The sequence below is a fragment of the Vollenhovia emeryi genome, unplaced genomic scaffold, assembly GCF_000949405.1.
Source record: "Vollenhovia emeryi isolate VEMERY1.0 unplaced genomic scaffold, V.emery_V1.0 DF939271.1, whole genome shotgun sequence".
NCBI classification, from domain to species: Eukaryota; Metazoa; Arthropoda; class Insecta; order Hymenoptera; family Formicidae; genus Vollenhovia; species Vollenhovia emeryi.
Window position 1 is genome coordinate 275,500 of NW_011967095.1, and position 27,817 is coordinate 303,316.

General features: G+C 43.2%; 1 protein-coding gene across 1 annotated transcript in view; it reads left to right on the forward strand.

Annotated features, from left to right (window-relative positions):
- Nucleotides 1-24,414, forward strand: part of LOC105559440 (GAS2-like protein 1) — an 88,105-nt gene extending 63,691 nt beyond the window's left edge. Inside the window, exons 4-8 of the mRNA XM_012007716.1 lie at nucleotides 8,112-8,313; nucleotides 8,411-8,495; nucleotides 9,682-10,087; nucleotides 10,525-10,894; nucleotides 19,555-24,414. Coding sequence (XP_011863106.1) covers nucleotides 8,112-8,313; nucleotides 8,411-8,495; nucleotides 9,682-10,087; nucleotides 10,525-10,894; nucleotides 19,555-20,504 — 2,013 coding nt within the window. The 3' untranslated portion in view covers nucleotides 20,505-24,414. The remainder of the gene's footprint in view (nucleotides 1-8,111; nucleotides 8,314-8,410; nucleotides 8,496-9,681; nucleotides 10,088-10,524; nucleotides 10,895-19,554) is intronic.
- Nucleotides 24,415-27,817: the final 3,403 nt, after the last annotated feature.

Sequence of the window (27,817 nt, forward strand, 5' to 3'; positions counted from 1 at the left end):
CTTCACATACACCTCGATATTGCATAACCAGAAGTTTGCTAGACTTTGCTACACATCTGGTGAATCCTAAAGAAATTCTGATTCGTCAAGTTTTTAACAGACGACTGCTTGAATCCACCAGATTTTTAATTAACGCAACCGGGTTTTTTTCAGTGTAAGACTTAAAAAAACAAAGGTTACTCCTTAAGACTTTGGGGGAAACAGGAGGGGACGTGGATCAGCAAAGGAGATGGAAAGCTGCGTATTAAAGAATTGATGTGTCACTTTTGCAGAACGGGAACGAAATCGCGTGGTTTAATTCGAGCTCTAGCGTATTCGTAAACCGGAAACGCGTAGCCTACAAACTCAGCAGCTCGTAGACAATTGGTCTGTCGCAAAACGGTCGAGGACGGCGAAAGAGGTCGGCCGAAGATGGCGATTGTGCTGTGTGTCCCAGATCCGATCCCGACTTACGATTATCAAAGACAATCGGAAAATGGCGTCTAATAACTCGAGATCGCGATGCAATTAAGTGTACAATCAATCGGCTGTTCCTTCCCGATTGATTTTTTTGGTGTTTATTACGAGTCGCTAATGTCGCCATTAGTCTCGCTGCCATAACATATTTGCCGGCTAAAAGGATAACAAGCCGGATTCGCTTAATAAACGCCATAAATTTCGCCTGTCGCCGCATAACGTGCATTAACGGCCATTAGAAAAGCGTCGTCGAACCGGTTACATTATCGTCATTGATACTTTCGTTATTCCGTAATAAACGAAAGATTGCACATTACGCAAGCGCGGCTGCGCGTTGTCCGTTTCAATAACATCTAATGATAATTTATCCGTTTGTTAAGATGAATGAATCTCGTAAGACTCGTCAAGTCGGTCGAAGTAGATGCTTTGTTGTAAAACTTGTTTCCAAACGTATATCTCAGCGTGAACACGCGATTATGTTGACACGCGCTCTGCTGTTCTTTGCAAAATAATACGTAATGTGCTCTTTTCTTTTGCCGTTGATTCCAAGAGCATGGATTGTGGTCTATTGTGTAATGTTTGAAAGTACAAAATGCAGAGTGCTACAAGGTATCGTCGGATTATAAGAAATTTGTAACGTTACAATACCATAAGACACTATTATACCACCCGAGCTTTTGGGCAATCTCGTTTATCCTGTATCGTGTGCAGTAGGCAAAGTTTATTGGCTATTTCTTAAGCCAACGGCACACGATACTGCCTTTCCTACCGGATTGCTTACGAGAACCAATCAGGATTCAGCTTTGAAGCCAACGGCGCACGATACTATTTTACCTACCGGATTGCTTGCGAGAGCCAGTCAGGATTTAGCCTTAAGTCAGCTGATCTAAGACTCTGAATCCTTATTGGTTCTCGCAAGAAATCCAGTAGGCAAAATAGTACCGTGTGCCGTTGACTTAAAACTCTGCATCCTCATTGGGTTCTCGTAGGCAATCCAGTAGGAAAAATAGTATCGTGTGCCGTCGGCTTCAGTTTTGATATATCGACAATTCGTTGTTTCATGTGGAAGCCGACCGTTCCTCCCTCCGTTCTCGATCCAGCGCGCAATTAATGCGACGCGTTAATGATACGCGAATGACGTCGAGTTAATACCTCGTATAATTGATTCTTAAAATAGCGTTCGGAAACGGGTTCTCCCCGACGGCCGGTGCAGAACGATAACGCAATCGGCGGAGCAAATAAATCCGCGCGCTGAGCCCTGCAGTGTGTGTGTGCCATTAGGGTCGAGTCACCGATTGGTTGCGTCAAGGCGTTCGTCGTAAAGCCGACGAAATCCAGCCCAGTTAACGTGCCTCTTAATTGCAAATCATTCCGTATGTTTGCCGCTTATACATCGGCTGGTGGTCGTCGCGAATTGTCCAGCTATTCCATGGCGCGCGCGAGTAGCTCGCAGCGGCGTAATTCGATCCGATTTATATTCTTTCGTGCTTCTTGGCCGCTTTAAGCCGCTGCGTGTTGCGTCGCACTAAACGCGTCGGACATGGGCCGTCTTATTGTCTAATTACTTCAAGTGTGCGCCACGAGTGTCGTGAGCGAGAAATATGCGCCTGTAATTCTTTCACGAGTTTTCGCACAAGAAAATTCAATCAAGCCGTGTGCCATCTTGAGCCAACGGCACACGATACTATTTTTCCTACTGGTAATTGCTTACGAGAGCCAATCAGGATTCAACCTTAAGTCATCTGATCTAAAACTCTGCATCCTTGGTGGCTCTCGCGAGCAATCCAGTAGGAAAAATAGTGCCGTTGGTTTACTCCTTTTTAAAGCCAGCGGCACACGACGCTCTTTTTCCTACTGGATTTCTTGCGAGAGCCAATCAGGATTTAGCTCAAGTTACCTGATCTAAAACTCTGCACCCTTATTGGCTCTTGCGAGAAATCCAGTGAGCAAAACAGTATCGTGTGCCGCTGGCATAAATGTTAAATGATACGTAAATTTGAAAGATCCCTGCGAAGTCGTCTACGATGTTCCCCGTGACGTTTCCATGAAAAATATCTGACAACGCCCGCGACCCGTGGTACAAACGTTACCATCCGCAGCTTATTAATTATCGAGCGGTACCGTCGCTACGCGATGCGACTGGAATCGTTAACTGACTCCGCGACCTGATTAAATATTTGGAAGGAGAGACAAACGTGACGTAAGTGGAAGCTCGCAGTCGACGTCAGCCGGAACGCCCTCGGAATCGGCAATGAGAGGGACGCCCGTTCGCGATGATTTGCCGAGCCACCGTTGTTCCCTACCACGAGGACCTCGTCCGGGCATCGTGATTTTCAATTGCGTCTTGCGCAACGCGTCAATCTGTCGATCGCAATCGGAGTCAGACTTGCGAGGTAGGACGCTGGGCGTTGGGGACACGCGTCAAGTTTTTTAATGCATAACAATTCGAGGTCGCGAAATTCGAGGGACACAAATCGATCGACTTTTTATGATAATTAGGAGGTAGGTGTGAGGTAATGAACTTGTTACCATAATATAACAGCTTAATGTGGTTTGATATTGGAATATCTACGAACGTTCATCTCCAAGATGGTAATTTAAATTGGATATTTTTGTGTTTGATGTATCTTTGCTTTATACAGGGTGTCCCAGGAAGAAAAGTCAATATTCTGGGAGGTGATAGTATCGGTCGTTTTAAGCAAAAATGTTCATATGAATATATGCCCCATTTCCCACTGTTTCCGAGATAGAGCACATTTTGTTGACGTCCTCGTTCAGATCAAACAGACACCCTGTATAATATTCTTAGCGTTCCGCGGCAAAGTTAAACGATAAGGACTTTGATCGACACGACATTGGTGTTTCGCTAAATAAACCCCGCCCGCTTTTTTTAATCTCTTTATTTACATGACACGACGGTTTTCTCCGTAAAACTCGCAGCTATGCAACCGTGTGCAACGTATGTCACAACTATCGTGCGGATATTATATCTTCTCGCCGGGAATGTATTTGCGTTCGGCGCGACGTAATGTTCTGCGCAATGGATTATTCAACACCTCGAGATAGCGCGACGAGTAAAAAAAAATCCGCGTCGCCTTACATCATCGAGAAAATTCCGCCCGCGACAGTCGCGGGCGGCCGCGCCGCGTGTACATGCGCTTGTTAATTTATCGAGCGGCCCCGTATAAATCGTCCGTTGGAAAAGTGTCACCGGCACTCTCGGCGGTAAAACGGCGGCGTTCTGGCCACGTGTCCGCTTTCCAGCGGTCCGTGACCAAGAATTTCACACTACATGGCCCGTGTTGTATTACACGTTGCAAACGCGGGCGGACCGGTAAATAATTTTTCACCGCCGCGAGTGTCAAAAGCATGTCGCTGAATGTAGGCTCGCGGATGATACACGCGACGCCCCTGAAGCCTTGTGTCCACTTTCCGAGAACAGTGCCCAAGTTTCGAGAAATGTATATACAGCTATACAGCCGATCAACTTGCATCTTTTACGGAAAAGCTGCAACGCGATTGACTATACATTTCCTGGAACTAGAACTTGGACACGAACCGTGTCCAAGTTCTCAGATCGTGGGCGCAAGGCTTGAGTGTTTACTCAGAAATTTTCAAGAGCACGTTAACTGGGAGAACTCGACACAGATTTGGCGCAATAACGATATCTTTGGCCGATGAAAAGTTCGTACGGTGATTAATATTCTACGGCGCGATTCGAACATCCTCGATAATGCTTTTCTTTTGGACGTAAACGGTCTCGCTCATCAGAATTCCTAGAAGGGATTGAAGCGCGTATAAACGGACACACGCGGTTTCCCAACTGTCCGAACAATTTGTCTGACATGTAAATGTTGAATTTCAAACAGTCGTAACTGATTGTAAATACGGACATGTACATGACGCTTGGATCTGGGTCGATCTTGGGAACCAGTAAAACACGTTCTTGGAGTTAGATTGGATCTCCCATAGACATCCTGTATATTTAAGGTGATCCGACTCGACGATAAGGGAGAGTGATCGATAGCGCGGCCGGTTTAATGTCCGTTGCGAGAGAAAATCCCGATCTTCGAACTATGAAGAAGCGATACAAAATGAAACTGAGCGAGGAAGTTGTTGATAAAGATGCTGATAAGTAAACGAGTTTACTCGAAGTACAGGTGTCAAAGTGGATCGTATACGCTTATCAGAAATCAAGTAGGATCGTCGAAACCTGAAAAATTGTCAATTGTTCAAAGCCGAATCTTTTCTCAAGACATATTATAAAAAAATTATTTGATAATCTATGCCCGAGTCGAAATTTTGGCCCTATGTTGAACCTTTAATTCTATTATACATATATCAGGACTTAGGACAGTAAAAGAGGTTGAACTGCAAGTACGAAATTTACTTCTACTTTAAAGCTGACAGTGTCGGAAATTTCTACTTTTGCCAATTTAGCATTAAAGTAGGTAGTTAAAGAAGGTCCTTCTAAGAGTAGGAGCTAAAATAAATTTTTAGAATTAAAGATTCAAGGGAGGAGTAAAAAATATAATGTCATCAAAGTAGGTTATTGCTGGTCTATGTAAGTGTATAGATCAGCTAAGTAGGTGTAAATTATCCTTAAAAGTGTCAAAATAGTATAAAAATTTCAACTCAGTTCTATGGAAAAAAGATGTAAAAATAAGAAGCACTAAAGACACCGGGGAAACATATATTAATTATAATATTGTATGTATTTCTCAGTTTCCAAGGAGAAGCGCAGCTATCTCTAGAAAATCTAGGAGAGGTAGCACTTCTCGCTTCCCCGCGATAAACATAACTAATTGCTGAGCACGTTTAGACAATTCCTCATCGAGACACAGAAAAAAAAGTAGCAATGAGATGGAACACCTCCCGTGCCACCGCTGGCAGGTCAAGAAACAAACGGAACACCCTCAGCGTCGTAAATCGCGGCTTCGATGACTCGATAAGCGCGTGCGCGCGCGCACAAGAGCGCCGATAAACTGCCGATCTCGCCGATCGGCGATCATCGATACCCCCGGCTAATGATCACTTCCGGCGGCGAATATCGGCGCGCGGCGCGCTCATTGATAAATGATTACGTCAGTGACGTCGCGCGGTGCGGTGGGTGGCCACCTCGTGAACGCCCAAGGACACGCGTGTTCGCGTGTTGTATCGGCGCGAGATTTGCGACCGCGATACCGCCGGGCTGGCCCGCGATCAATATGAAGCGAAAGCCGCTGCACACACCGCACGCGGGCGCGTCGATTCTGCGACACCACGCCGACGGATCGATCGATCTGCCGGTCTATCGGCCGATTCGATCGATAACGCGGGAGGAGAGAAAGGGAGCCAAGGGTATCGCGATCGGTCCATCGATCGCGGGCGTGTACCTACACAGCGGGACAATAAATCGTCAGCGACGCCGACGGGGACGTCACTTTGACGGTGTTGAGGAATTGAATCGGTCAGTGGTAGACGGACTCGTGTACGCTACCAGATGGTTCCCCAACTTCTTTCGTTATAGCATCGTTATATCATGTAAAAATAACTCGCGTTGACATACATAAGGAATTCTATTTCTGTGCCAACATATTATTATAGTTTAAGATTGAATGTGATTTCTAATGATTTTACACGGCGAGAATTTTCTCTTAAAATTTACCCTGAAAATCGTGTAATTGTGGACATGGCATTTTGAAGAACGTTATGAAGGTTTTTTGAAATTTTATCATACATTTTACTTGTAAGCTGTATAATAAAATTTCAAAAGAACCCTCATAAATTTCTTCACATTGCCATGTCGTCTCACGATTACATAATTTTCAGGGTGAACTTTAAGAGAAAATTCTCTCCGTGTATAATTAATGCGCGGTTTCAATAAAAGCTCGGGACTATAATCGATAGTATACTTATCTATTCATGACTTCAATCGAAAATTTATTTCGTCGCGTTTAAAAATTTTATCGACTATGATTTAAAAGATTCAAGGTAAAATTGATGAGTTTTCTTGCACTTTTTCTCCAATGCTGCCTCATGGTTTTTCCCGATACGACGAGTATGTCCGATTCAGTTTAGAGTTCGATTTAGTTTTAAGTGCACTACACTTTAATGTAACCGAGCAGAGATCTTCTGAATTGAGACAACGGAATTCTTCGTTCCTCAATTAAAGCATAAAACACGAAACGTGCGCACGATTTATAATTATTCGGGCATAATTAAGCGAGACTGCGCAATGATCGTAATAATCGTAAATACCGAGACCTACCACGAGTATGAATCGTTGCGTAATTTCCTTTACACGAACAATTTTATTATCGATAAAGAAACGCGAATCTTGCACGCTTGCACCTCTTCCTTTCAGTCGAACTCGGCGTTTCGAAAGTTTTCACCCGAGATAGGGGAAAAGAAGTCGCGTCTTTCTTCTCGCATTTCCGTCGGAGTGGTGGAACGAGCTCGTTTCATAATAAGGGACGCTTCTTCAATGTTGAAGAATTGGGGGACTTTAATGCGCGCAATTATCTCTGCTTTCTAATTCGAGATCTTGTGAAAACGATTCCCTTTCGCTGCGTTGCTTGTCAAGTATATAATAACCCGCCCTTTTTGGAATTTATGACTTTACGAGACTTTCGAATGTCGAGTGTCAAGCGTATGAAGAAATGAAGAAATAAAGCACCTGCGAGAGTTACAAATTGAACGTTTCTTCGTGTAAAACTACGAATGGATGGAGATACCGAAGGTCATTTCATTTCGCTAATTTTCATAGAAATATACATATTTAACTGAAAAAAAAAACTAATATAGAAAAACCACAGAAGTTATAACCTTAGAGATTCGTGTTACGTGGATAAAGCGGCGATCGTTATGTTCGCAACGTGCGAATCGGCCAACAAAATTGTGACGCGACGCGACCTTTCCTTCATTACGCCGCGAGCAGGAACGACTTTCTCGTGAGGAAAAGCAAGGTTTCCCGGGCTGGTAATTGATCTTACACGAGCGACTCCGCGTTTTTGTTCAACGTGACTCAGCGAGCGACCGCCGCTAAAAGCGACTCGAAAGACGAAGTCGAGCGGTTTTACCTGCTCTCCGCGGCCTTGTTAACGAAACGATGGACGTCCACTGGAACCCATCTTGGCACGACTTCCAAGAATTCCGTTTCGTTCCTACTAATTATCGGAGGAGTTCTCTCCTTTCGGTTCGGCGTTATTTTTCTCCACAAAACAATGCAATGGACAAGATTGAGGTTTGTTTCGGCGGAGCTCGACGCTTCGAAACAAAATCAGCCGATATATCTTAGCTGTATTTGTACTTTATGATCGAATCCAGAGATACGTCATCCGTTTCTATTTCTTTGAACTGTAGAGTTCATGTCGAAATCAAAAGTATATGCTGAATTAAATTTACATTGGGTGTGAAAATTTCTTGGTATTTTACATTTAACCGTTGCAAATTTAGAAAAACGCTAAATATGTTATAAGAAGAGTATTATATATCGATATCAAAAGTAAAAAAATATTCTCTACTCTTTCTCTGTTAGAAAACAACGAAAATTCAAACTGGACCTTCTAATATTTCAACGAACATTTCAACGAAAAATGATGAAATTTACATGTAACAAATATGTTGTGTTATGTATGTACTTTTACAAAGTCGCGATTATTTTTTGCTTTTAGGTTCGCGATATCGTGGAGGAGTGCACATGCCCGACGCAATTTCCGATGATCCACGTGGCTGAGGGCAAGTATCGGATCGGCGACACCAAGGTCACGATCTACGTTCGAGTTTTGCGTAGCCACGTGATGGTGCGCGTCGGCGGCGGATGGGATACCCTCAGCCACTATTTGGAGAAGCACGATCCATGTCGATGCAGAAACTGTGAGTGTTGCGCCCGCTTTATCAAGCCCTTCCCGCTGAACGAGTCGCATCCTAAATGAACCCGACGACCAATGTCTTTTGTTACTTTTATTCCCAGCACACCGCTCGATGGTCTCGGCGAAGCTCATTCAAAAAGCCGGTGGATCCTTCGATCTGGGCAACGCGCAGGTGCATTACGAACGGTGAGCATCTGCTCTTTTTTTCATAACACTTTTAGTCGCACGCGTTTATTTATTATCACGACGTTGACAATTCATTTTTGGTCACATGCTATCTGTAGAGGTGTGACATTTTGATGTTATTTTTTGGCATTTTTTTGCGTTTTGTTTTTCCAGATTTTGCGTTATTTTGATGTTATTTTTGGCATCTTTTGCGTTCTGTTTTTCCGGATTTTGTGTTACTTTGATAATTGCAATTTTTGACGTTATTTGGACGCCATTTTCCGCCATTTTGCGTTTTAAAATGTGTTAAAACGAAGTTGGGGACTCCAAAATGTAAAGAAATAACATTAACAACGTTCCTGGGGCATTTAGCGATATTTTGTGTATAAAGATAACATCAAAATGTCACACCTCTACTTATCTGGCACGAATTGCTTTTGGGGATTATTTTTAAATGATTACTCTCTAAAAGTCAATCAGTAGATTACCATTGAAAACTGAGTACTTATGATTCACAGTTACAAGTATATCATTGCGATTCTCAGTCGTATATTTATAATCGTGAATTAGTGACCATTCACTGTTTTCAGTGACAATTCACTGATTGGCTTTTAGAGAGTGAATAACGGAATTCTTATCATTTCGGAAATTTTATCTGGCATTCGATGGCTAATCATATGCGATCACGATGATCGCCTATCGATACGCCTATCTCTCCATTTTGAGTGTAAATACCATCCAGTTTGTAAATCCGATGTTGCGTTAGCTACGGCCGCCTGAGCTATGGACATTCTATCGCAAGTCACTCTGTATAGGGTAGTAAAATACATGGATGCATAAACACGCGTTGTGCATACATTATGCAGCTTACAGTACCGTCCATAAGGCCATTAGATTTACATGGAAGAGAAATAGCCTTTTGTGAAAGCGGGCTATGTTATACTGCGCTGCGTTATACCTCGTCGAACGTTTACGAGAAATAAGGGCGAGGTTAAATTTACTCCAACGTCGTCGATTTTTCCTATAAATCCCCCTGATCTTATCTTAAGTTCGCGAACTCACGGGCGACGTTACTGCGCACGCCGTGACATTTCGTCGCGATCGCGGAAACTGAAAATTCCCCGGCGCACAGCCCAGGCCCAGCACGACCCGGTAACGGCCGACATCAATTCCCGCCGTAACGCCCGGTCATTGTTTCCGCCACCAGATCATCACCTCCGAGAACCCGACGGAGTTCCGCGTCGAGCGTCGGCTCGGTGCAGAATCTGCAATCGGCCCAGCTGCACGCACCACCCAGAAGCATTTCCAGCAATCGCTCGCGATCGCCCACACCTCACCGGCCGACAGCCGGCAGCAAGCAGCAGCAGCATCAGCAGCAATCGTGCGACGAGCCGAAGAAGCGCTCGCGAAGTCCCACGCCGCATAGGAAATTGCTGCCGAGCCCGAATCACCAGGCCGACTTGGCCAAGCAGAGATCAAGGTCGCCGACGCCCAGGGCGAATCTGAGATCGAGAAGCCCGACACCGCGGAAGAACGCAGATTCGTCCAGGAGAAATGCCAACGAGGAGGCGCGGTCGCCAACGTATCACGGCAAACCGCAGGAAAACGGCCGAGTAAGTTTTTCCTTATTCTACGAGGGAAACATATTCTTAGATGAAATACCCGAGTATGGTTTTATGAACACGTGTGATAGGCTTCAGTTTCGATAAAATTTCACGCAACTTCATAATAATTTTCTCGCGCGCCCCGTAATTGAGAAAAATTGAAGGAATAAAGGACTAAGAGCCGTGACAGGGTGTTAGTGTCTAAATATTTCATTCTAAATTTATTGCGAGACGTCCGCCTAGGGAGGTCCAGGTTCAAACCCCTGGCTGAGGTGACATTTTGTCGCAATAAATTTAGCATGAAATATTTAGACACTAACACCCTGTCACGGCTCTTAGTCCTTCATTCCTTCAAATTTGTGCTTATCACGTTTGAGCCATACGAATTTTATTAATTTGTTAAAAGAAAGCGCATTGAGAGGAAAGAATTGGAATGGTCTGTTTAGGAGTGCGGTCTGAAGGTGCCGGGCGAGTTTACGAAGCGATACGTCGTGGAGGGCGGCGTGGCGCGCCGTGCCGTCGAAAGGGACGACACGCCGAAGTACGAGCCGTCCATCTACAACTACAAGTGCAGCGAGGACTCGAGCGGCAGCCGCAGCCCGACGCCGAGCAAGGAGGAGCAGCCGGCCCTCGAGACGTTCGGCAAGGACACCGCGGCGAACACCCAGAAGTCGCCGCACGGGGACGGTGAGCACTCGGACAATTGCAGCGAGGTGTCCGACGAGGGTTACCGCAGCCTCGGTGCCGTTCAGTCGTCCACCGCCAACGGGAATTCCGCCAGCACGCAGGGCTCGCCCACGGTCGCCGATTGTCAAAGTGAGTGGATACTTGTATTTGTACATTCTCGATATCGCGCGTCCCGCGCGGGATTCAATCGGACGCCGCGCCGCCCCGCGTTTCGCAACAGCGAAAGTAAAACATTCGTCCTTTTACGTATACGCGAGCGATACGCGGGCGCGCACCGTCTCTTATCCGACTGATAAAATTGATCGTTTCTGTTCGGGGGAGATTGATAAGGTCTCGCGACGTTCGTTTTCGCTGTCGAGTGAATACGGTGAATCAGGCTCGAGTGGCCGACGCGCGTTCGTGGACGTGCACTCGCCATCATCGGCGAGCGAGTCATCGAAATTAATAAGGGTGTAAAGGGACAAGAAGGAGGAGGGAATGAGAGAGAGACACAGATGTAGACGCATGCCGCGCTTGACGAACAAACGCGCATTGTGCGGCGAACGATGGAGGCAATGTCGCGTGTCGGGGTGAGGGACGAAAAAAAAACTCGACCGATGCGAATCGAGAGATTAAATTCGATTAGGCGGCGCGGGGGAGCGGGGAGGTGCTTTGTGCGCAAAAATAGAGAGAACGAGATCGCGCGAGCGCGCTCACGAGCGGAATTTAATACGTCGCCGCGCGCGCGCGGCGTTTATCTCCGCCTGTCGATCTCGCGGGTATATCGACAACGACGAATTAATTCGTCTGTAGAGGCGGCGCTTTACGCGACGGTAGATAGAGGCGATAAATTTTCTTTGTCGAGAAGAGAGAAAAGGATAAAACGCGCGGAGAAAGTTGCCTCGTATGGAGAAAAAAAAAGGACGAACGATCGTGATACATATTGAAAATAAAATCTTGGAGATCGATCGATCGATCCTTTTCTTCGTAAATCAGGCCAGGTTGTTTCCAATAGGCCAATGCCACGGAGTCGCGGAGGAGAGATTTGTTTATACGAACTCCTTGCATCTTCAATGAACTTATCTTTCTCATAACCTTTCGCTAATGCCATTTATATAAATATAATGACGTGTCGATTTGCGGAAAAAGACACTCCGGGGATATTTCGTCAGAAATAATGGCAGCCCGATTTACATATAATCCCAATGGCTTTACCGACGGTACGTTTTCTCATGGTTCGAAACAATTTGTTAACGCCTTTTGTTAGAACTGCGGAATAATTCGATAATGAGCGGCAGAAATTGTTGAAAGATCCGAGAGCCCCGGTTGATTCATACGCGCGTTTAAGCGAGCCGGTAAGAGTTTATGATCCCGCGCGATGAAAGTCTAGTTTGCATCTCTAGCCCGGTCGAACTGTCGCGTAAATCCCACGCGATTTACATACAATGTGCACAAATTATTGAGGATTTATATATGAATCTACGCACACGTAGACGTACGTACGCGCCGCGCGTACGTTTTACTATTTCAACGTCTCGTATTAATTACGCGCCGTCGACGTGGGACCGGGCGGGCCTTTACCGCACGGAAAAGAAATAAAGCTGCCGCAGCTCGAAACTACACGTGGTAACTTAATCTCAGTTGTAAAATATGGACAGCTAATATTTAGTTGTGACAGCTAAATACTTCGCTACTGTACCTATTGTATCAGGTGCGACAGCAAACCGTTTGCTGCGGTTTAGAAATTTATAGTTAATGTAGCAAAATATTTTTAACAAACCATGACTAGCTACACGGAAAAAATCACATGTATCAACAATATCAGTGTAAGATTAGTTTCTTCAAATTGCCAGTGTAATAATAAAGTTCCAAATTTCATTCGACCACAGCTGGCCACATTTGTTAATTGATCGGTCAGTGCAAAACATGTATTGCGAAAAAGAGTCGAAAAACAGACGCGAGGCTGTCATCTTTATATACTGTTATTGCGACAAATATATTACCACGTGCCTCAGCGGTCGAGTTGGTGAGACGCCCGCCTAGAGAGTAAGGGAGGTCCAGGTTCAAACCCTGGCTGAGGTAATATTTTTTGCAATAAATTTTCTGCATTGACCGATTAATTAACAAATGAGGCCAGCCTGTGGTCGAATGAAATTTGGAATATCAGTGTAATTGAAATAAAATGCTTGAAACAACATCAGTTAATGAATGAAACACCTCAGATAAGTTGTCTTAATAATCTGGATATTTAGTTCAATGCTTAAAATTAAAATCCATAGCAAATACAATTGAGTGAATTTACGTTTGTGACATCAACGTTTTCAAGCGACTTAACTGTTTCTTAATTCAACAGCATTTTTTTTCTGTGTACGGTAGCGAACATTTTTTTTCAGTGGCGATTTATTGAGAAACCGTTTCGTCAGTCGCGACAGGGACCTCGAGATTCGATGGTAGCGCGCGATCGCGTAGTCTCGCGTGAGCTCGAACACCCGAGGACACCGCGAATTAAACCTCGGACCCTCTGGAAGTCGTTGAAGCGGGTGCCTCGCCCGACATTTGGACCACCCTGCGGACGATTAATATTCAAACAGCACACGGGCACGCGGAACGCGTTTATAAAACCGCGCTCCGCCTGGGCCGGGCTGACATTTAGCCGGTGCTACGACCGCCGATTATGCGAGGGATCGCCTCGAAACGTGGGCGATCTCCAACAACCTGTCCTCGGAACAATCGCCGCCGGTCGATCCTCGATAACGCTCTCGTCCGTACGCTCTCGCCTTGAACACACGCGAGGCGTTCTCGCGTGTACTCGAGGCACTCGACTCACTTGACGCGGTTGACGCATTGCCGCAAGTGGAAAAAGTTGGCGGCGCGGCGGCCAGCCGCGGCACGACGCGACCCGCTTCGATCATCCCGTCCCGCGGTGCTTTTCCTCGTAGCGAGTTGAACGGACTGGAACGGCTTTAACTTAACCCGCTGACCTGGACACCAGTCACAGAAAGCGACGCGGAAACAACAACTTTTTGAGAATAGAAAGTCACCAAAGTTCGACTCGAAAAGTAACGAACGGTAGGATGTTTGTTCCCGCTTAACTTGGAATTATGTGCCTGTTTATAACTTGGCTAAATTGCGTCTCTAAATTTCTTGAAAATTTTTGTAAAGTACATCTATATTGTTATTCTGTTTCTTAGTATCTTATCAAAAATTCTGATTATTTCCGAACTCGACTGTCTTTTTTTTTATCGAATACTGGTACCTCGATATTTTATTTCACGTAAATAGAATTTACTAGAATAATTTCAGAAAAAACATACCTCATCCGAGTACAAGAATCATCATGCAACTTTAAATTCTTACCAACATTTATATATTTTTTCTCTCGTTTGTAGGTTTCATATTTAACTCATCAAATTTTCTTTACTTATTTAAATCTTTTTATGCGTTATCTTCAACGTAGTTATTCTTTTGTCTACAGACTTTTGCAGAATATAATAATGTATTTCCCTGTTAAATTAACTCACGGTCATACGTCGTTCTATCCTTCATTCTCGATACGCGAGATCGAGATGAACTTTTGCATTATATTTCGCGAGAAATGAAAGGACGCTCCGCAGGCGTTTCATGCAGCAAATGTCTCGTTGTGATATTTTTCAAATTAAGAAATATGCATAAATATGAGCTTTTGCTTTCACTGCCCTGCTTCATCCATATCAAACCTCTGTCTCGTTATTCTTGTTTTCCTTATTATTTTTGGATTAGATTGTAATTCCACTTTTTCTCAAAGGTTTATCAGAGAAGACGCGAAACATGTATAATGCGATCTGTAAATGTATGTATTATGAATGCTCGCAGCTCAGTGTACCGAGCTCGGGTCCGTGGGTTCGCTAAGCCCAAATGACCGTGCGGATCAGTCATCCCTGCGGGGTTTTATTGAGATTTACGCGAAATCGCCGGAGGCGAGCTCCGATGACTCGTTCATTTACATCGATATCTCTAATTTATGCGACCGCGCTAGAGCACGCGTACATTTCGAAAACGTGCATCGAGGTACTTGATTTGTTTTAACGGCAACGAGATATGCACGCAATGTGCTCTCTGATGCGCGTCAGCACGTTCGCGATACCGAGCGTTTCGCTTCGGCTTCGAAGGAGATCCGCGTTCACTCGGGCGAGGAAACTTCTCCTTGGCATCGAGAGTAAAAACAAAATCGCGCGACGATTAAAACAAGCAGGCGAGACAACCGTGAAAGTATATTAAGACTGTAGCTACGAAAGCTTTTTCGCATGTTTGAAGGATTAAATTGATCGTTGGAGATGGATTGTCTCGAAAAACTTACAATTATCCTGCAGTCATTTCAGTAATCATGCACTGAAAAAAATTTCTGGTTGAATATGGACGAATCAGATAATTCCTTTAGGATTTACCAGAATTCCTGTAATCCTACAGAAATTCTGGTAAATCCTAAAGGAATTCTGGTAAATCCTAAAGGAATTATCTGATTCGTCCATATTCAACCATAAATTTTTTTCAGTGTGTGCTATGCACTTTCAGTATTGTATCTTATTAACGGATCGGAATAATACAAACTAAAACAGGATTGAAAGTTGCAAGAAATTTTCTTGTAAGTTCCCAGGTAGAAATCTGCCTCAATTTGCCGAGATTAAGTACAGGGCCTGGATGGAAAAGTCCAATTAAAAATATCCGTTTAGGTCCAGAATACACCCTAGAAATTTACCTTGATTTTACCGAGAGAAAAATAGTCGGAAAAATCTACATGGGTCCTAGATTACCACATACTGTCGTGACGTGGCGACCGCGCGTTAGTCTTCTTCGTAAGTAAAAATCGCCCCGTATTAGTATAAAAGGCGAGCCGATATGATGCGAGAGCGAGTTGTCTGGATCATGGATAAACCTCGACGTTACATTTACAGTCAGGGCCCTGTCAGGGCTGCTTGATGAGTGCCTGACCAGGCATTAAGGCATCTTTATTAGGACCCTATCAGAACCTACTAAAATTTCTGCTCGGGTGGAATTCCAGGGAATATTTTAGGGAAAAATTTTAGATTGAAGCCTGGACCAGACTGGATCATAAAAATAATTATGGTATCTACACTGAGAAAAATGTCCGATTAAATATAATCGGATAATCCAATTACATGATAACAAACGGATATATCCGATTAAATTGTATATCCGATGAAAAATTTGATCGGTTTTTCAATGAAATTTCATCGGTAATTGCATTTTATCGGAGAAATTTCATCGGATATATCCATAATTTAATCGGAAAACGTAATCGGAAAAATTAACCATCGGACATACTATTTAATTGGTTTATCCGATGAAAATTTTTCTCAGTGTACAAACAAAGTAAATATCTAGGAAAATTATAGACCCCAGCTAGATTCCAGATAATTTTTCTAAACAAATTCCGAGCGTAATCTTGGACCGATCTGGATTCAGCGATAGGGCCTGTTCGATTTAGGCGTCCCAAACTTTACATAGACTCTAGCTAGATTTTCCACCTGGATCCCAGAAATATTTTACAAAAAATATATGGGGCTCTGATTGTTTCCAGACAAAATTTCTACCTGGGTTAATTAAAAAAAATACTCATTTGTCACGTTGCACATAAAGTACTGTCTAGAATGCGATCTGGTAACAATGTGCAATTTTTTAAGGCAGCGAAAAAGAATTTTACGATTTCACTGAATTCGCTCCAACATTCCCGAGCGCGTCGTCGACATCTGACAATACTCGATGTAACACGGTAGTTACTTTGCGGTAGTTCTTCCTAGACGAGATAAAAGTACAGAGCGGCTAATTTCTCTCGTTACGTTTTGTTTTGCCAGTAAAATCACTTGTTCCCTCATGGAAAAATATATATTTCATTATACATAAAGAAAAATAGAAATAGTACATTCGTTTTATATAACTCGTATACGCGATATAAAAAAAATATACTACTAGATATATAGAAATTGGCATTTTTCATATATCATTCATAATATAATATAAATATATAAGCAAATGTGTTACATTTATATTATAAATACGTAATTTATATATGTTACATATATTTTCATTATAATTTTGACACATATATAATATTATATGATTTTTTAAGTAGAATTTCTATATAACAAATATATGAAATGTATTACATATATTTTACCTACATTTAAAAATATATATTTTCCCATGGGGGTTCGTATATTGCATTAATATTTTAGATGTCGAACCGATGCTTTCTATCCTGTTAGTGGAGTTTTTCGCAGATGGAAGATCAGTTCGCTGTTAGAATTGAATCTCTTTTGTGAAAATAAAATTGTAGATCCAGTGATGTAGATAAAAGATTCAGCGGCTATATTAAGGAAATCTATAATTTTCTCGTTATAAACCATAAATCTCGTATATTACGCACTTACTTTTCTTACATACTATAAACGTCTTATACGATATCAAATACGGATACCATGATACCGAACCTAGTATTAACTACGTTTAGCAAGAACGTCAACGCAGGTTTCCTCGACAAATTCACCTCGTAATTCATTTGCGTAATTTTAATAACAAGTTCCAAGGACTCGTTAGATCGATGAAGGTTGAATCCGGTTTGACCAGCAGCGTGTTACTAGGACGAGATCTCGAAATAGATTTTCGATTCTCGGATTTTAATTACGCTCGCGCGAAACGCGTACCCACTGTAGCTCAACAATCTCCAACCGGACGCGTTAATATTTATGCGAAACGTTTTTGCGCTCGCGACGGTTTGCCGACCGGATTAAAAAAAACGCAGTGCGTTATCGAGAATCGGTTCGACTCTTCTAAACTAACGACAATTAAATTCAACGTGATCGGCGAACCGTATTTCGGGGTGTCGCTCCTTTCTTTCAGAGTCAGCGAAGGGGGTTTTATGATTATCGTTTTCCCATTTATACGTTTGTTCGGACGGAACGAATCGACGCCGCTCTGCCATTCTCGCGTGGCATCGATACATTAATTAAAAAAATCTAATTTCTCCTCTTCGACGAAGAATGGACTTTCTCTGTGGTTTAGACGTGGGTGTGTACAAAATGTGTGAAAATGAAATGTCGTACGAAATGCGATGTGGTGACATCACTTCATAAGAGAAATACACGACAGTCAATTCAAACTCTAAGGAACATACCAGGATATAAGTTCCAAGTTCAATATTTTATGCCGGGAATATGCATTTTTTATGATTATATAAACTGTATAAACTTTGTTGAACAATTTGCAGTTTAACTTTGTTTGTATCATTGTTTCTTTGTCAGGAGCACGATCGTGAATCCTTTTCTCTAGCGCGAGCTTGTGAAAAGTGAAAAATTTAATATTCGTCAATAAAATTTTTCACTTTTTACTTCACACTAGAGAAACATTTTATTAAATTTTTCACTTTTTTCACGAGTTTGCGCTGGAGGAAAGAACTCGTGATTGAACCTTTATGAAATTTATGGAAAAATTTTTGGAATTTGATAATAGAAATCTCACACGTAATCAACGCCCATGCAGTTGATGATTGATGAGCTCAATGTTAACAATGGTAATAATGACCAATAATTGTTATATAATGTAACATAAATTGTGTGAAGTCAGCGGAATGTAACGGTGACATCTATATAAAATTTTACGTAACGAGTTACATAAATATCGTATAGAAAAATTCAAGCGCGTGTTACATAAAGCAGTAGAAAATTTATGGTAACCATTCCTGGAAGTCCCGATGAAGGATTTCATTTGCCTTGGATTTTATACTTATGTATTTGCGTCGCAGGTGCGTCGTTCTTGTCGATGCAAATGGAGAGGACCAACACTTTCAAATATGTCAGGGCCCGTTCCTTTACCTTGTCTCTGATGAATGTGCTAAACTGAGAGATTGATTCATTTGGTCGTGGATATTTTTCGGCTTCTAAATCATACATGTTTGTGAAAGTTGACACCTCACGATAATAAAAAAACAGTCGACTCGGTGCCGGATATCGATTGTTGTGCTTAATAGAAAATGTCGCTATAATAACGCGTTAATAGATTGTTAAACGAAAACGACGAAATTGAAACGCTCATTACGAAATTGCGTAATATTTTACGGGGTAATTCGTGGCTTTTTTTAGTGATAGAAACAGAGATATTTTTTATAAAGATATTGCGATTAATTAATGAGCTTCATATTTAGCTTATTAATTTTAAGACGTTATAATTACAACATATAAGAATTATTTTAATAAGTATGGAAACGACCTTACTGGCAATTCTTTATTAAAATAAAACACAACGTTTGTTGCCTGAAGAGGACCAGTCTTACTGGCCGAAACGTTGTGTTCTATTTTAATAAAGAATTGCCAGTAAGGTCGTTTCCACACTTATTAAAATTCTTGACTGGCGTCACTAAGCTGCTATTTAATTATAAGAATTATAACAATGATAAATTTACGACAGTGACAGCAATGTTACGAAGATTTGCGTAATGTGAAAGTGAAAATATTAAAGTAAAACTCTCAGAGAAGAATAAGAAGATTCCGTTTTTTATCTACATTTATATCAGTACTTGCTAAAACTATACTTAACATGTATATTAATTTTTTAATTTTTTTAATACTGGAGAGAAGATTATTTAGTATGTAATTTTTATATCTCCCATGGACGTTTTGATATTATTCTTGGTCTCTTTGAAGATTGTTTAAAACGCTAACGATCAATGTTGAAATAGCGAAATGACTAATTAATCATCACAATTAAATGATAAGTGTTTCCAGCGTAAACACGCGCCTTCTCGTTTTCTGTTTCAGAGCAACCTCCAAAGGCGGAACCCGAGGAAAGATCGGGCGTGGAGACCGACAGCATCGAGACCGGATTGCGCAAGGTAGTCCGGAAAGATAGGCTAGTAAGCCCCTTACGAGTCTCGTCCCCGTCCAGGAGCGCGACGTCCTCGTCGACAGGCGACAGGACTCCTCGCGCCGGTTCTATCGCGCGCGAGAACAGTAACTTATCTAAGGCATCGTCAGGCAGCAAGACGCCCAAGGACAGCAATTCTAGCCCGGAAGGTAGTCCACTGAACCGAGGAGGTTCGATTCGTAACAAGACCAACGGAAGCTACGGGACGCTGCGAAAGTTAACGCCGACTGGGAGTCTCAGCAAGGTATCGTCGCCGATGACCGCGCCCAAGTCCTCCAAAGCGCCAGTGGGTAGTAGCGCCACATGGAACGGACGACAGACCAGGCGGCGAGCTAGCATTCAGACGGACACCTTCCTGGATCCGAGATCTATGCCGGCCACGTGCGCTACGACGCCGAGTTTCTCGCGAAAAAGTCCGGGTAGACAGAGCCTGCAATCCCGGCCAAACCCGAACTTTGGTGTCCAATACGACAAAAATGGCAGGAGGATCAGGACCTCCGCCACGGGCACCACGTCCCTCCAGTCGTCGCCCACCAAAGTGACAAATCCGTTACTCGATCAGATCTTGCAGAAACTGGGCGACTTGAAGGACGAGCGTCAGATGGTGCAGAAGTTGCAGGGCCTCCTCAGGGACTACCAGACCAGCTCGACCGACGGTGTCGCGGACATGGAATTTGCTAAAGTGTGGGTGGATAGTAACGGTGCGATGACAGTGCCCCAGGACGTTCAGGTGTCGGTCAGTCCTAGAAAGGACCCGAAACCCCAGGAAGGATGCTCAAGGATACCGGTACCTCGTGCTCTCTCCTACAAGAGACCGATGTCCGTGGCTTCGGACAGCGTTTGAGGGTGGTTCTTTCCTTTCCACGGGATACACCAGGTAGCCTTTGCGCGTTAGGCTAAGTTAGACTGATCAGGTAGACGCTGACGTCAATAAGAGCAATCAGGCGCGCGCGCGTAAATAATTGCGCTTTCTCGCCGGGCTTGATTCTTGATTTGGTTTCATAGTTGAGGTCGGACGTCTTGATCACAATAAAGATATGAATATATTTTATAGCTGGACAGTTTAATGAGAAAAAGTATTTTAGGAATTTAAAGACTTGCAGAGACAAAGAGCTAACAAAAAGACGAGAATGTATGACGAAGACTGAATTTTATTGCATGCCGATCATTTTTTGGAATTAAATTTTTATTTTTACAGTGTATTCTGAAGTGTCTCCGGTCAGTATTACAGATAAAATATCAAAATGAATTTTAAATGACTTCAAGTAACACTTAGCTTTTCGTTTTTAATATCGGAAGAAAACGCTTTAAAATGTACTATTATCTTCCAGAAAAGATAAAATGCTTTTTTTTACACGTTACAAAAAATCGAACCATTTACAAGATTACAAATGAACTATTTTTGTAAATTTACCGAGTACAATTGCATGTGGATTGACTCAATAAGTTGAAATGGAAATTTAAGTTTACTAAAATCAAATGTTTCGAGAGTCCAAAAATTAGAAATTTGAACTTTCACAAGTTCCGAGACTCCGAAGTTTAAGCCTCGAAAAGTTTTAATAACATCGCCCGTCATTTAAATGTTTATGTTTTACGGTCGAGTTATCGTCATGGCAAATAGTTCGATGCTTAGAATGTTGCTTTCTATTTTTGCTCTTCGCCTATACCTTCGACGACTATCATCGCAGATCGAAGACGTCCGACCGGAGAGAAACTTAACGGGCCTTAACGGTACGGGGTCAATCAGTTACTAGTTCTTAGTAGTCACGTATCAGGGTGGTGCTTAGATGGTGCTGAAGAATGAAACGATGTTTACGGTAGACAATGAAGTGAAAAAGAGATAGAGACAGGGACAAGAAGAGGGTGGAGCGAGCCGGAAATTCGTCTCGCAAACGAGTTTTCGAGAGTTGATCGATACGGAATCAAAAGTGGGCAATTAGCTATGTCGAGTCTTGCGTTAATGACTTCCCAACGATTCACTTCCAGTCATTTAATTACATCCCGTATGCTTATTGGCCTTAAAGCAATAATCCTTGGGCTTATCACGTACAATTTTTTGAAAACAGAAATTATTGCATTGTTAAACAATTCTCGTTGCGAATATACATCGAAAATCCCGATGATTTTTTCAGTTCTACTGTCCCTTACGTAACGAATCAAAGTGTGATACTTTAAGGATCGACGGGATCGATTGACGATGCCGATCTCGGAAATCACGTGGTCGGAAAATTTAGACGATCGTCGAAAGAGCGCGGCAATCGCTCGATTGTTTTTACCCTTCTCGATCAATGGCGCCTCTAATCATTTTTATTTAAACAATTATATAGTTTATCGGATATATTTATCAAAGATGATTTATTATACGTTAACGATCTCGCTGAAGGGCAAGAGTGGAAGAGAATGAAAAAGAGAGGGAGCTAGACGAGAGAAGGAATTGATTATGTAGACATTGAAGATCGAATAAGAAGTCCTCTGAATAAAAAAATCAAACGCCCCCTCCCCTCCCCCTCCCCGTCCGCTCAATCTGGAGCAGACCGCATTATGTAGATAGCGACGTGTGTCGTCGGATGAATGCCATTCCAGTGTTTAACTGTTTTTTATACCAAACGCAAGCGTAGCGCCAAGTTTTTTACCAAGTGTCTTAGTAACGGATTAAGGTGGAGAGGAAAAAAAAGGGTTTATTTTATCGACGAGTAGCAGGTGGAAGAGGGCTATTTTTTAGTATCACAGCGCGTGGTAGACGGTCACGTGCGGCGGCTGCGAGTAGGAAACGTTTCCGATATTCGGGCGGCGATCTCGACTCTTCTCCGTTTGTTTCTCCGCCACCGGAGCTTTTAGGAGGGTCTTCTCTAATTGTCTGCCACAGACGTACGTCTTGCACACAGTCGCGATCGCTGTGGGAAACACCGCGAGAATCGAGGCGAATATCCCGATGCGGCGCGGATTAGCCGCGACGGGCCCGAGCCGCGTCTTTGCCTTATTCGGAATTCGAGCGATTTCCTTTGTACGTCTCGCGCGTATTAACGATGCCGTCGTTGTTTTCTACACGCGGACTAACATTGCCTGTAAATATCTCTGCGAACAAGTTTCGGTGACAAATCTCTTAACCCGGCTTGTAATTATTAAATCGATCTCTAGTCTGTAGACGGCCATTGTGTGTGTACCACTTATTGTTAGTTCGCTTCGAAGGGGCCTCGCGACGACGTCCGGTGAATGTACACGCGTACATGTGCACGGACGGTCGGGGAAGAAACACGGCGGGCCTTGCCTGCGACTGGAGTTCGGTGCTGCGCGCGGACAGGGCGTTCCATCTTCTGTACATATAATGAGCGCGTTGTTAGGAGCATATCTTCGTTTTCTAAGTGTAAAGTATATTTCTGCTGAGTTAAGTTGGCTTGACCCTTCGATAATCATCGTCGCGATTAACACACGAGTTATTTGTTGCATCTCGTTAGTTTTGCGAAAAACGGCAAACAAAAAAGATACGTATTTTTGTATTCGAAAACCTCACGAGATACGTAGAACGCTAGCGTAGTGCGCGGAAAAATTCCTCGGAAGCTGTGTTAAGGACCGTCTACATCGGAGGTAAGCAGTAAGAAAACCGCAACCTTTACTTATCAGTGTCAAAAGCTCAAGTACAGGCGTAGTCTTTTAAAATATTTATAGCACTGGTCGGACTCTGCGCTCTAATTCGCCGAGAGTAAGTGTCGGAGCTGAAGTGGGAGTAAGAAATGGAAGTGATTAATTTCTTCACTCCTCTTACCTCTTACGCCAGGCTTACTTCATCTATTGTAGACGATCCTTTAGGGAGAATCAAAAGTCGCTTAAACGATAATGCGAGTGTGTCGACGTTATGTGGCGTACACATATCCCGGGAAGATTCTTCGCATTTTCACGGAGGGTTGAGTGTCCGCCATTGAAGGGTTAAGTATGCGAGATACCGACTATTACCGAACACCGTTCTCAGTGAAAATCAGAGGTGGCCGGGCACTGGAGAGATTCATGTCGCACGCGCGTAAACACGAGACATTTCCGTCGATTTTATTGAGAAAAAAAAAGTTAACTTGTCTTAATCGGTGCTTTCTGCAAGGTGCCGATCTTCAAATTTCCATTCAATCGACTTTTAAATTTCAGCCCGATTGTCATCCGCGTATTTTTACAGTTCCGAGATAGAACGAATGCACGCGGGACAACGGGTAAAGAAACGATGTTCGCCGATGTACTTGAAGACTCGCGCGATGGAGCAACGCAGCGTCGCGGTGAGATCTCTCGAGTGCTCGCGCATCGATGATCCGATCGATCCGGGGCGATCATTCGAGACAGTCCCTGCGTTTTCGCGATAATTGCGCTCGGTTTCACTTTTCTTAAGAGTCATAGCGTATCGTAACAGCGTGCCAGAATGGTCTGGCGATAAGAGAAATATTACTCGTTTCCTCGTTACAGCGCGCAATATCTTAGGCGCCGGACGGCTAATCCTTAGTCTTAAGCTTTTTGTAACCCCAGCGATTTCATGGCCGTGCGTTAAGCAATACCGACGATTATCGCAATATTAATATTATTATTGCAGCTATCGCTATGATGACGACGATTATTATTAGTATTATTATTACGATTATTATCATCAAGAGGATAATGAAGATTAATTGCTATTATTATTATATGCAACGTTGCCTATGTTACATTATTTTATCTACGAACAGTTGTAAATTGACCAAAAACTATATAAAAAGATTAATAAAAGGCCTTAACAAGAACCGATCGTCCTCCATTTTCTCTCCTTCTACACGGATTTTGTGTAATCGACGGAAAACATCGGCTGGACTATAGAATATCGATAAATCAAGTATCGTTGCTAAATTATATTTTTCCGTCTTCATTTACTTGTGCTTTTCGAAAGAGAAATCATCAAGCGCATCAATTAGTAACGGCATAAAATATAATTCGAGAAGTGGTTAAGCGTAACAATACAATCATTCTGTTTTCTAACGTTGACGACAAGGCACACTGTACAACGAAATTTCTGACTTCTAACTTAATTTTCACATCTCTAATCTGACGAATCTTATTAAATACGTCAACGCTACTTTACCTTGAAAGAGCGGAAAGATTAGATTATTTAAAACTTATTTTCTTAGTCGCTTAAAAAAGTTTGGATTATTCATTTGTACACCCGATACATTTGTAGGCACTCTTGTAAGTTTGTTACCTGAAGAGGACCAGTATTACTGGCCGAAACGGTGCGTTTTATTATAATAAACAATCGCCAGTAAGGTCGTTACCATGCTTATTAAAATTCTTGATTTCCTGACTGGCGTAAGGTGCCATTTAATTGTAACAATGCAATATATATTAATAATTTTACAAAGTAGAATTTTTTAATGCTTGCGAGGGACCGGGGGATACGAAATTCGGTCGTATTTTCCGCATTTTTTCCGCGATTACGGCGGGAGAGTATGCCGGAGCCCGTTATGAGGTCCGGTACCACACGGACGGGCGGCCTTGCCGCATATGGCGAGACGGCTCTCCTCGACGAGTACCAACAATGGTGTATACGAGCGGCGCGTCGCGCGCCTGTGTGCGTGTGCATTAGTATGCACGCACGCCTCCCCTCGAGCCCGGGCGCGCGCGAATCTCGGAAGGAGCCATTTTTTGAAACGTCCGGCCGTCGCGCGGAAGATTTACGATCGGCCATAGTAGTCTCGATAATAACAGCGACGATTGGGTCGGAGTTTATAGGTATTAGCATAAAAGCCGCGAGAGCGCTCGCGCGCATTTTCTCTGGTCGAACGAGAGTTCGTCAATTTCGACTTCGATCGCCTCGAGGAGCGAGAATTGTCCCCCGGCTTGCGACAAGCGAGAAAAGTCACCCGGGAGTCTTTGTCTAGGAATTTACGTGAAATGCAACGTCCGAATGGAGATGAACCATTTCAAGTCCCAATAGTCGCGTACACCCAGAAGAAAAGTTCGTTTAAAAGCAAACAAATTTGTTCGAATTTTGACCTCATTTTTATTTAATTTCAAAGAAATGATTTTTTCACCCTGACCAAAATGTTATCCGATCGAGACTAGAATTTCTAGGAGAATTCATATCTGTTTCTTCAAATCTGGCAAATGTTTTAGTGGAAGTAAATAAAAGATTGGTAGATTCAAAGAAATATGATTTCAACGTATCCCATTTGTTTCACCCAACTAAATATTTTTTCTGGGTGCACGCGTTCGCAAAAGTACGTATTTCGGTGGAAATTATTACCAATCGTAATCGTTAAAACGTTTGTTAATTGTCGATGGCAAATCCTCTTACATCGATTCATATGCCATTTCCACGCAATAGTTTTGCAAATTGTCGTCACGCATAAAGTCTTGTTAATACTAATTGGCGAGATCGTGTTACATTATTAAACGAGGATCGTTAAATTTTCGTGCCGCGTATAAAAGTCACATTTAAATTCACGTCTCACTTTTTTCCTCTGCCTCACTTCGAGAGACAAGGTATTTATAGATCGCGGGTGCGCCGTGGAATATTGATACTTTTCGATAATATTCCTAATTTTTCAGCATCAGGAATTCAATTGCGGGCCCCGCGCGTCGGAGCATAACAATTTTATGGCGAATTTTATATCAACCATAAATATTGCATAACAAATAGTCGCGGGCTGTAAAGTCCAGGTGGAGACAGAGGGATTTTAACGGGCGAATATGCGTGGAAACGAGATCCCGCGGGAAAAATCGGACGACCGACTCTAGCAGAAATATACATGCGGATAATACCGCGTACCGGTCCAGCTGTTCGATCGTGATTAACGCCGATAGACCGGGTGTACCGCGGCGCTTTGTCGTTATCCCGGGTACCGCGGAGGGGACGCGCGATTTGTCAACGGCTGTGGAATTTTAACGGGCGCCTCTCTTAGCGGGGCCCAGGCCTTCGGCATTATGTTTCGCGTTTTTCGCTATATAACGTTTATACACCGCGGTGAAAGTACTCCCACGCTCTCACGCTGATGACCTTATCTCATCCGAATTTGCGCCACGATTTTATTGCCGGCGTGCACGCGGATTGCGTATAAATAGAACGCCGCGACTCACGCACACGTACCGTCCGCGTGCATCTCGCGGGGAGAAGAATTATTTACCTGACGACGCGCGAGCAAATCTTAATTCCCGGGTAGAAAGAATGGCCCGGGATCGCCCCCGTCCCGGGGACGCGTTACATTTTGTATGAAAATGAGATACGAAAAAAAAAGAAAAGAAAAAAGATAGCCTCGCGCGCGTCGAAGGACGCGCAGTAAAATGCGTCGCGAAACACCGTGACACGCGCTACGATAAAAAAAAAATATATATATACATATACGCCGCAAGCGTGTCGTTCGCGGCCGCGTGAGAAAAATGTACCCGCATATCTTGAGGGAAATTGAGATTAATTGACGACAATCTTATTCCGCGATCTGTAAACCAAATATTTGCGAGGTCGGCATTGCAGTCGTAAATTTCGAATTACCGTTGGATACGATTTCACCGACAGAACGCGATAAGAGTGGATTAATAGCGCGTGTTTTAACTACTGACGCTCGCGCAGACGTTCATACAAACTTAGGACGTATGTTTAGAAGCGGATATATTAGCGAAATTGATTTGTCACGCTACATGTCTCTCTCTTTCTCTCCTTGTGCATCTTCGTACGCGCGTGCGTAGTAAGGAACGAACGCGTAACGCGTGGTACATGAGGCGCTAATGACACGCTCACTGCCGTCTATGATATGATCAAATTTACACAATTAGTTATTCGATAAATAACCGGAGGTGGGCGAGACGGGTGGATTGCGCGTGGAATACGAGGCGCATATTAATGGGACACTTTAAACGGTTTTTCTTAATGGACGACGTGAGTGGTCGTGGACGCGGAGACATGTTCAAGCACTCGCGGTTTCGGGAAATGGCGTAATCGTCGATTTTTTTGCCGGCGACTTTTAGCCCACGTTCGCGAGGCCACTCTTTTGTTTATTTATATAAAGACTCGCAGGCTTGCGTAATCGATAATAAGGCGAGTGATGATACGATTAGTGCCTTAAAATACTCGAGCTATGATTTACGATTCAAAACCTATCACGAAAGGCTGTTCACGATTTATATAGAAATAACGCGGAGGCGCTGAATCCCGAA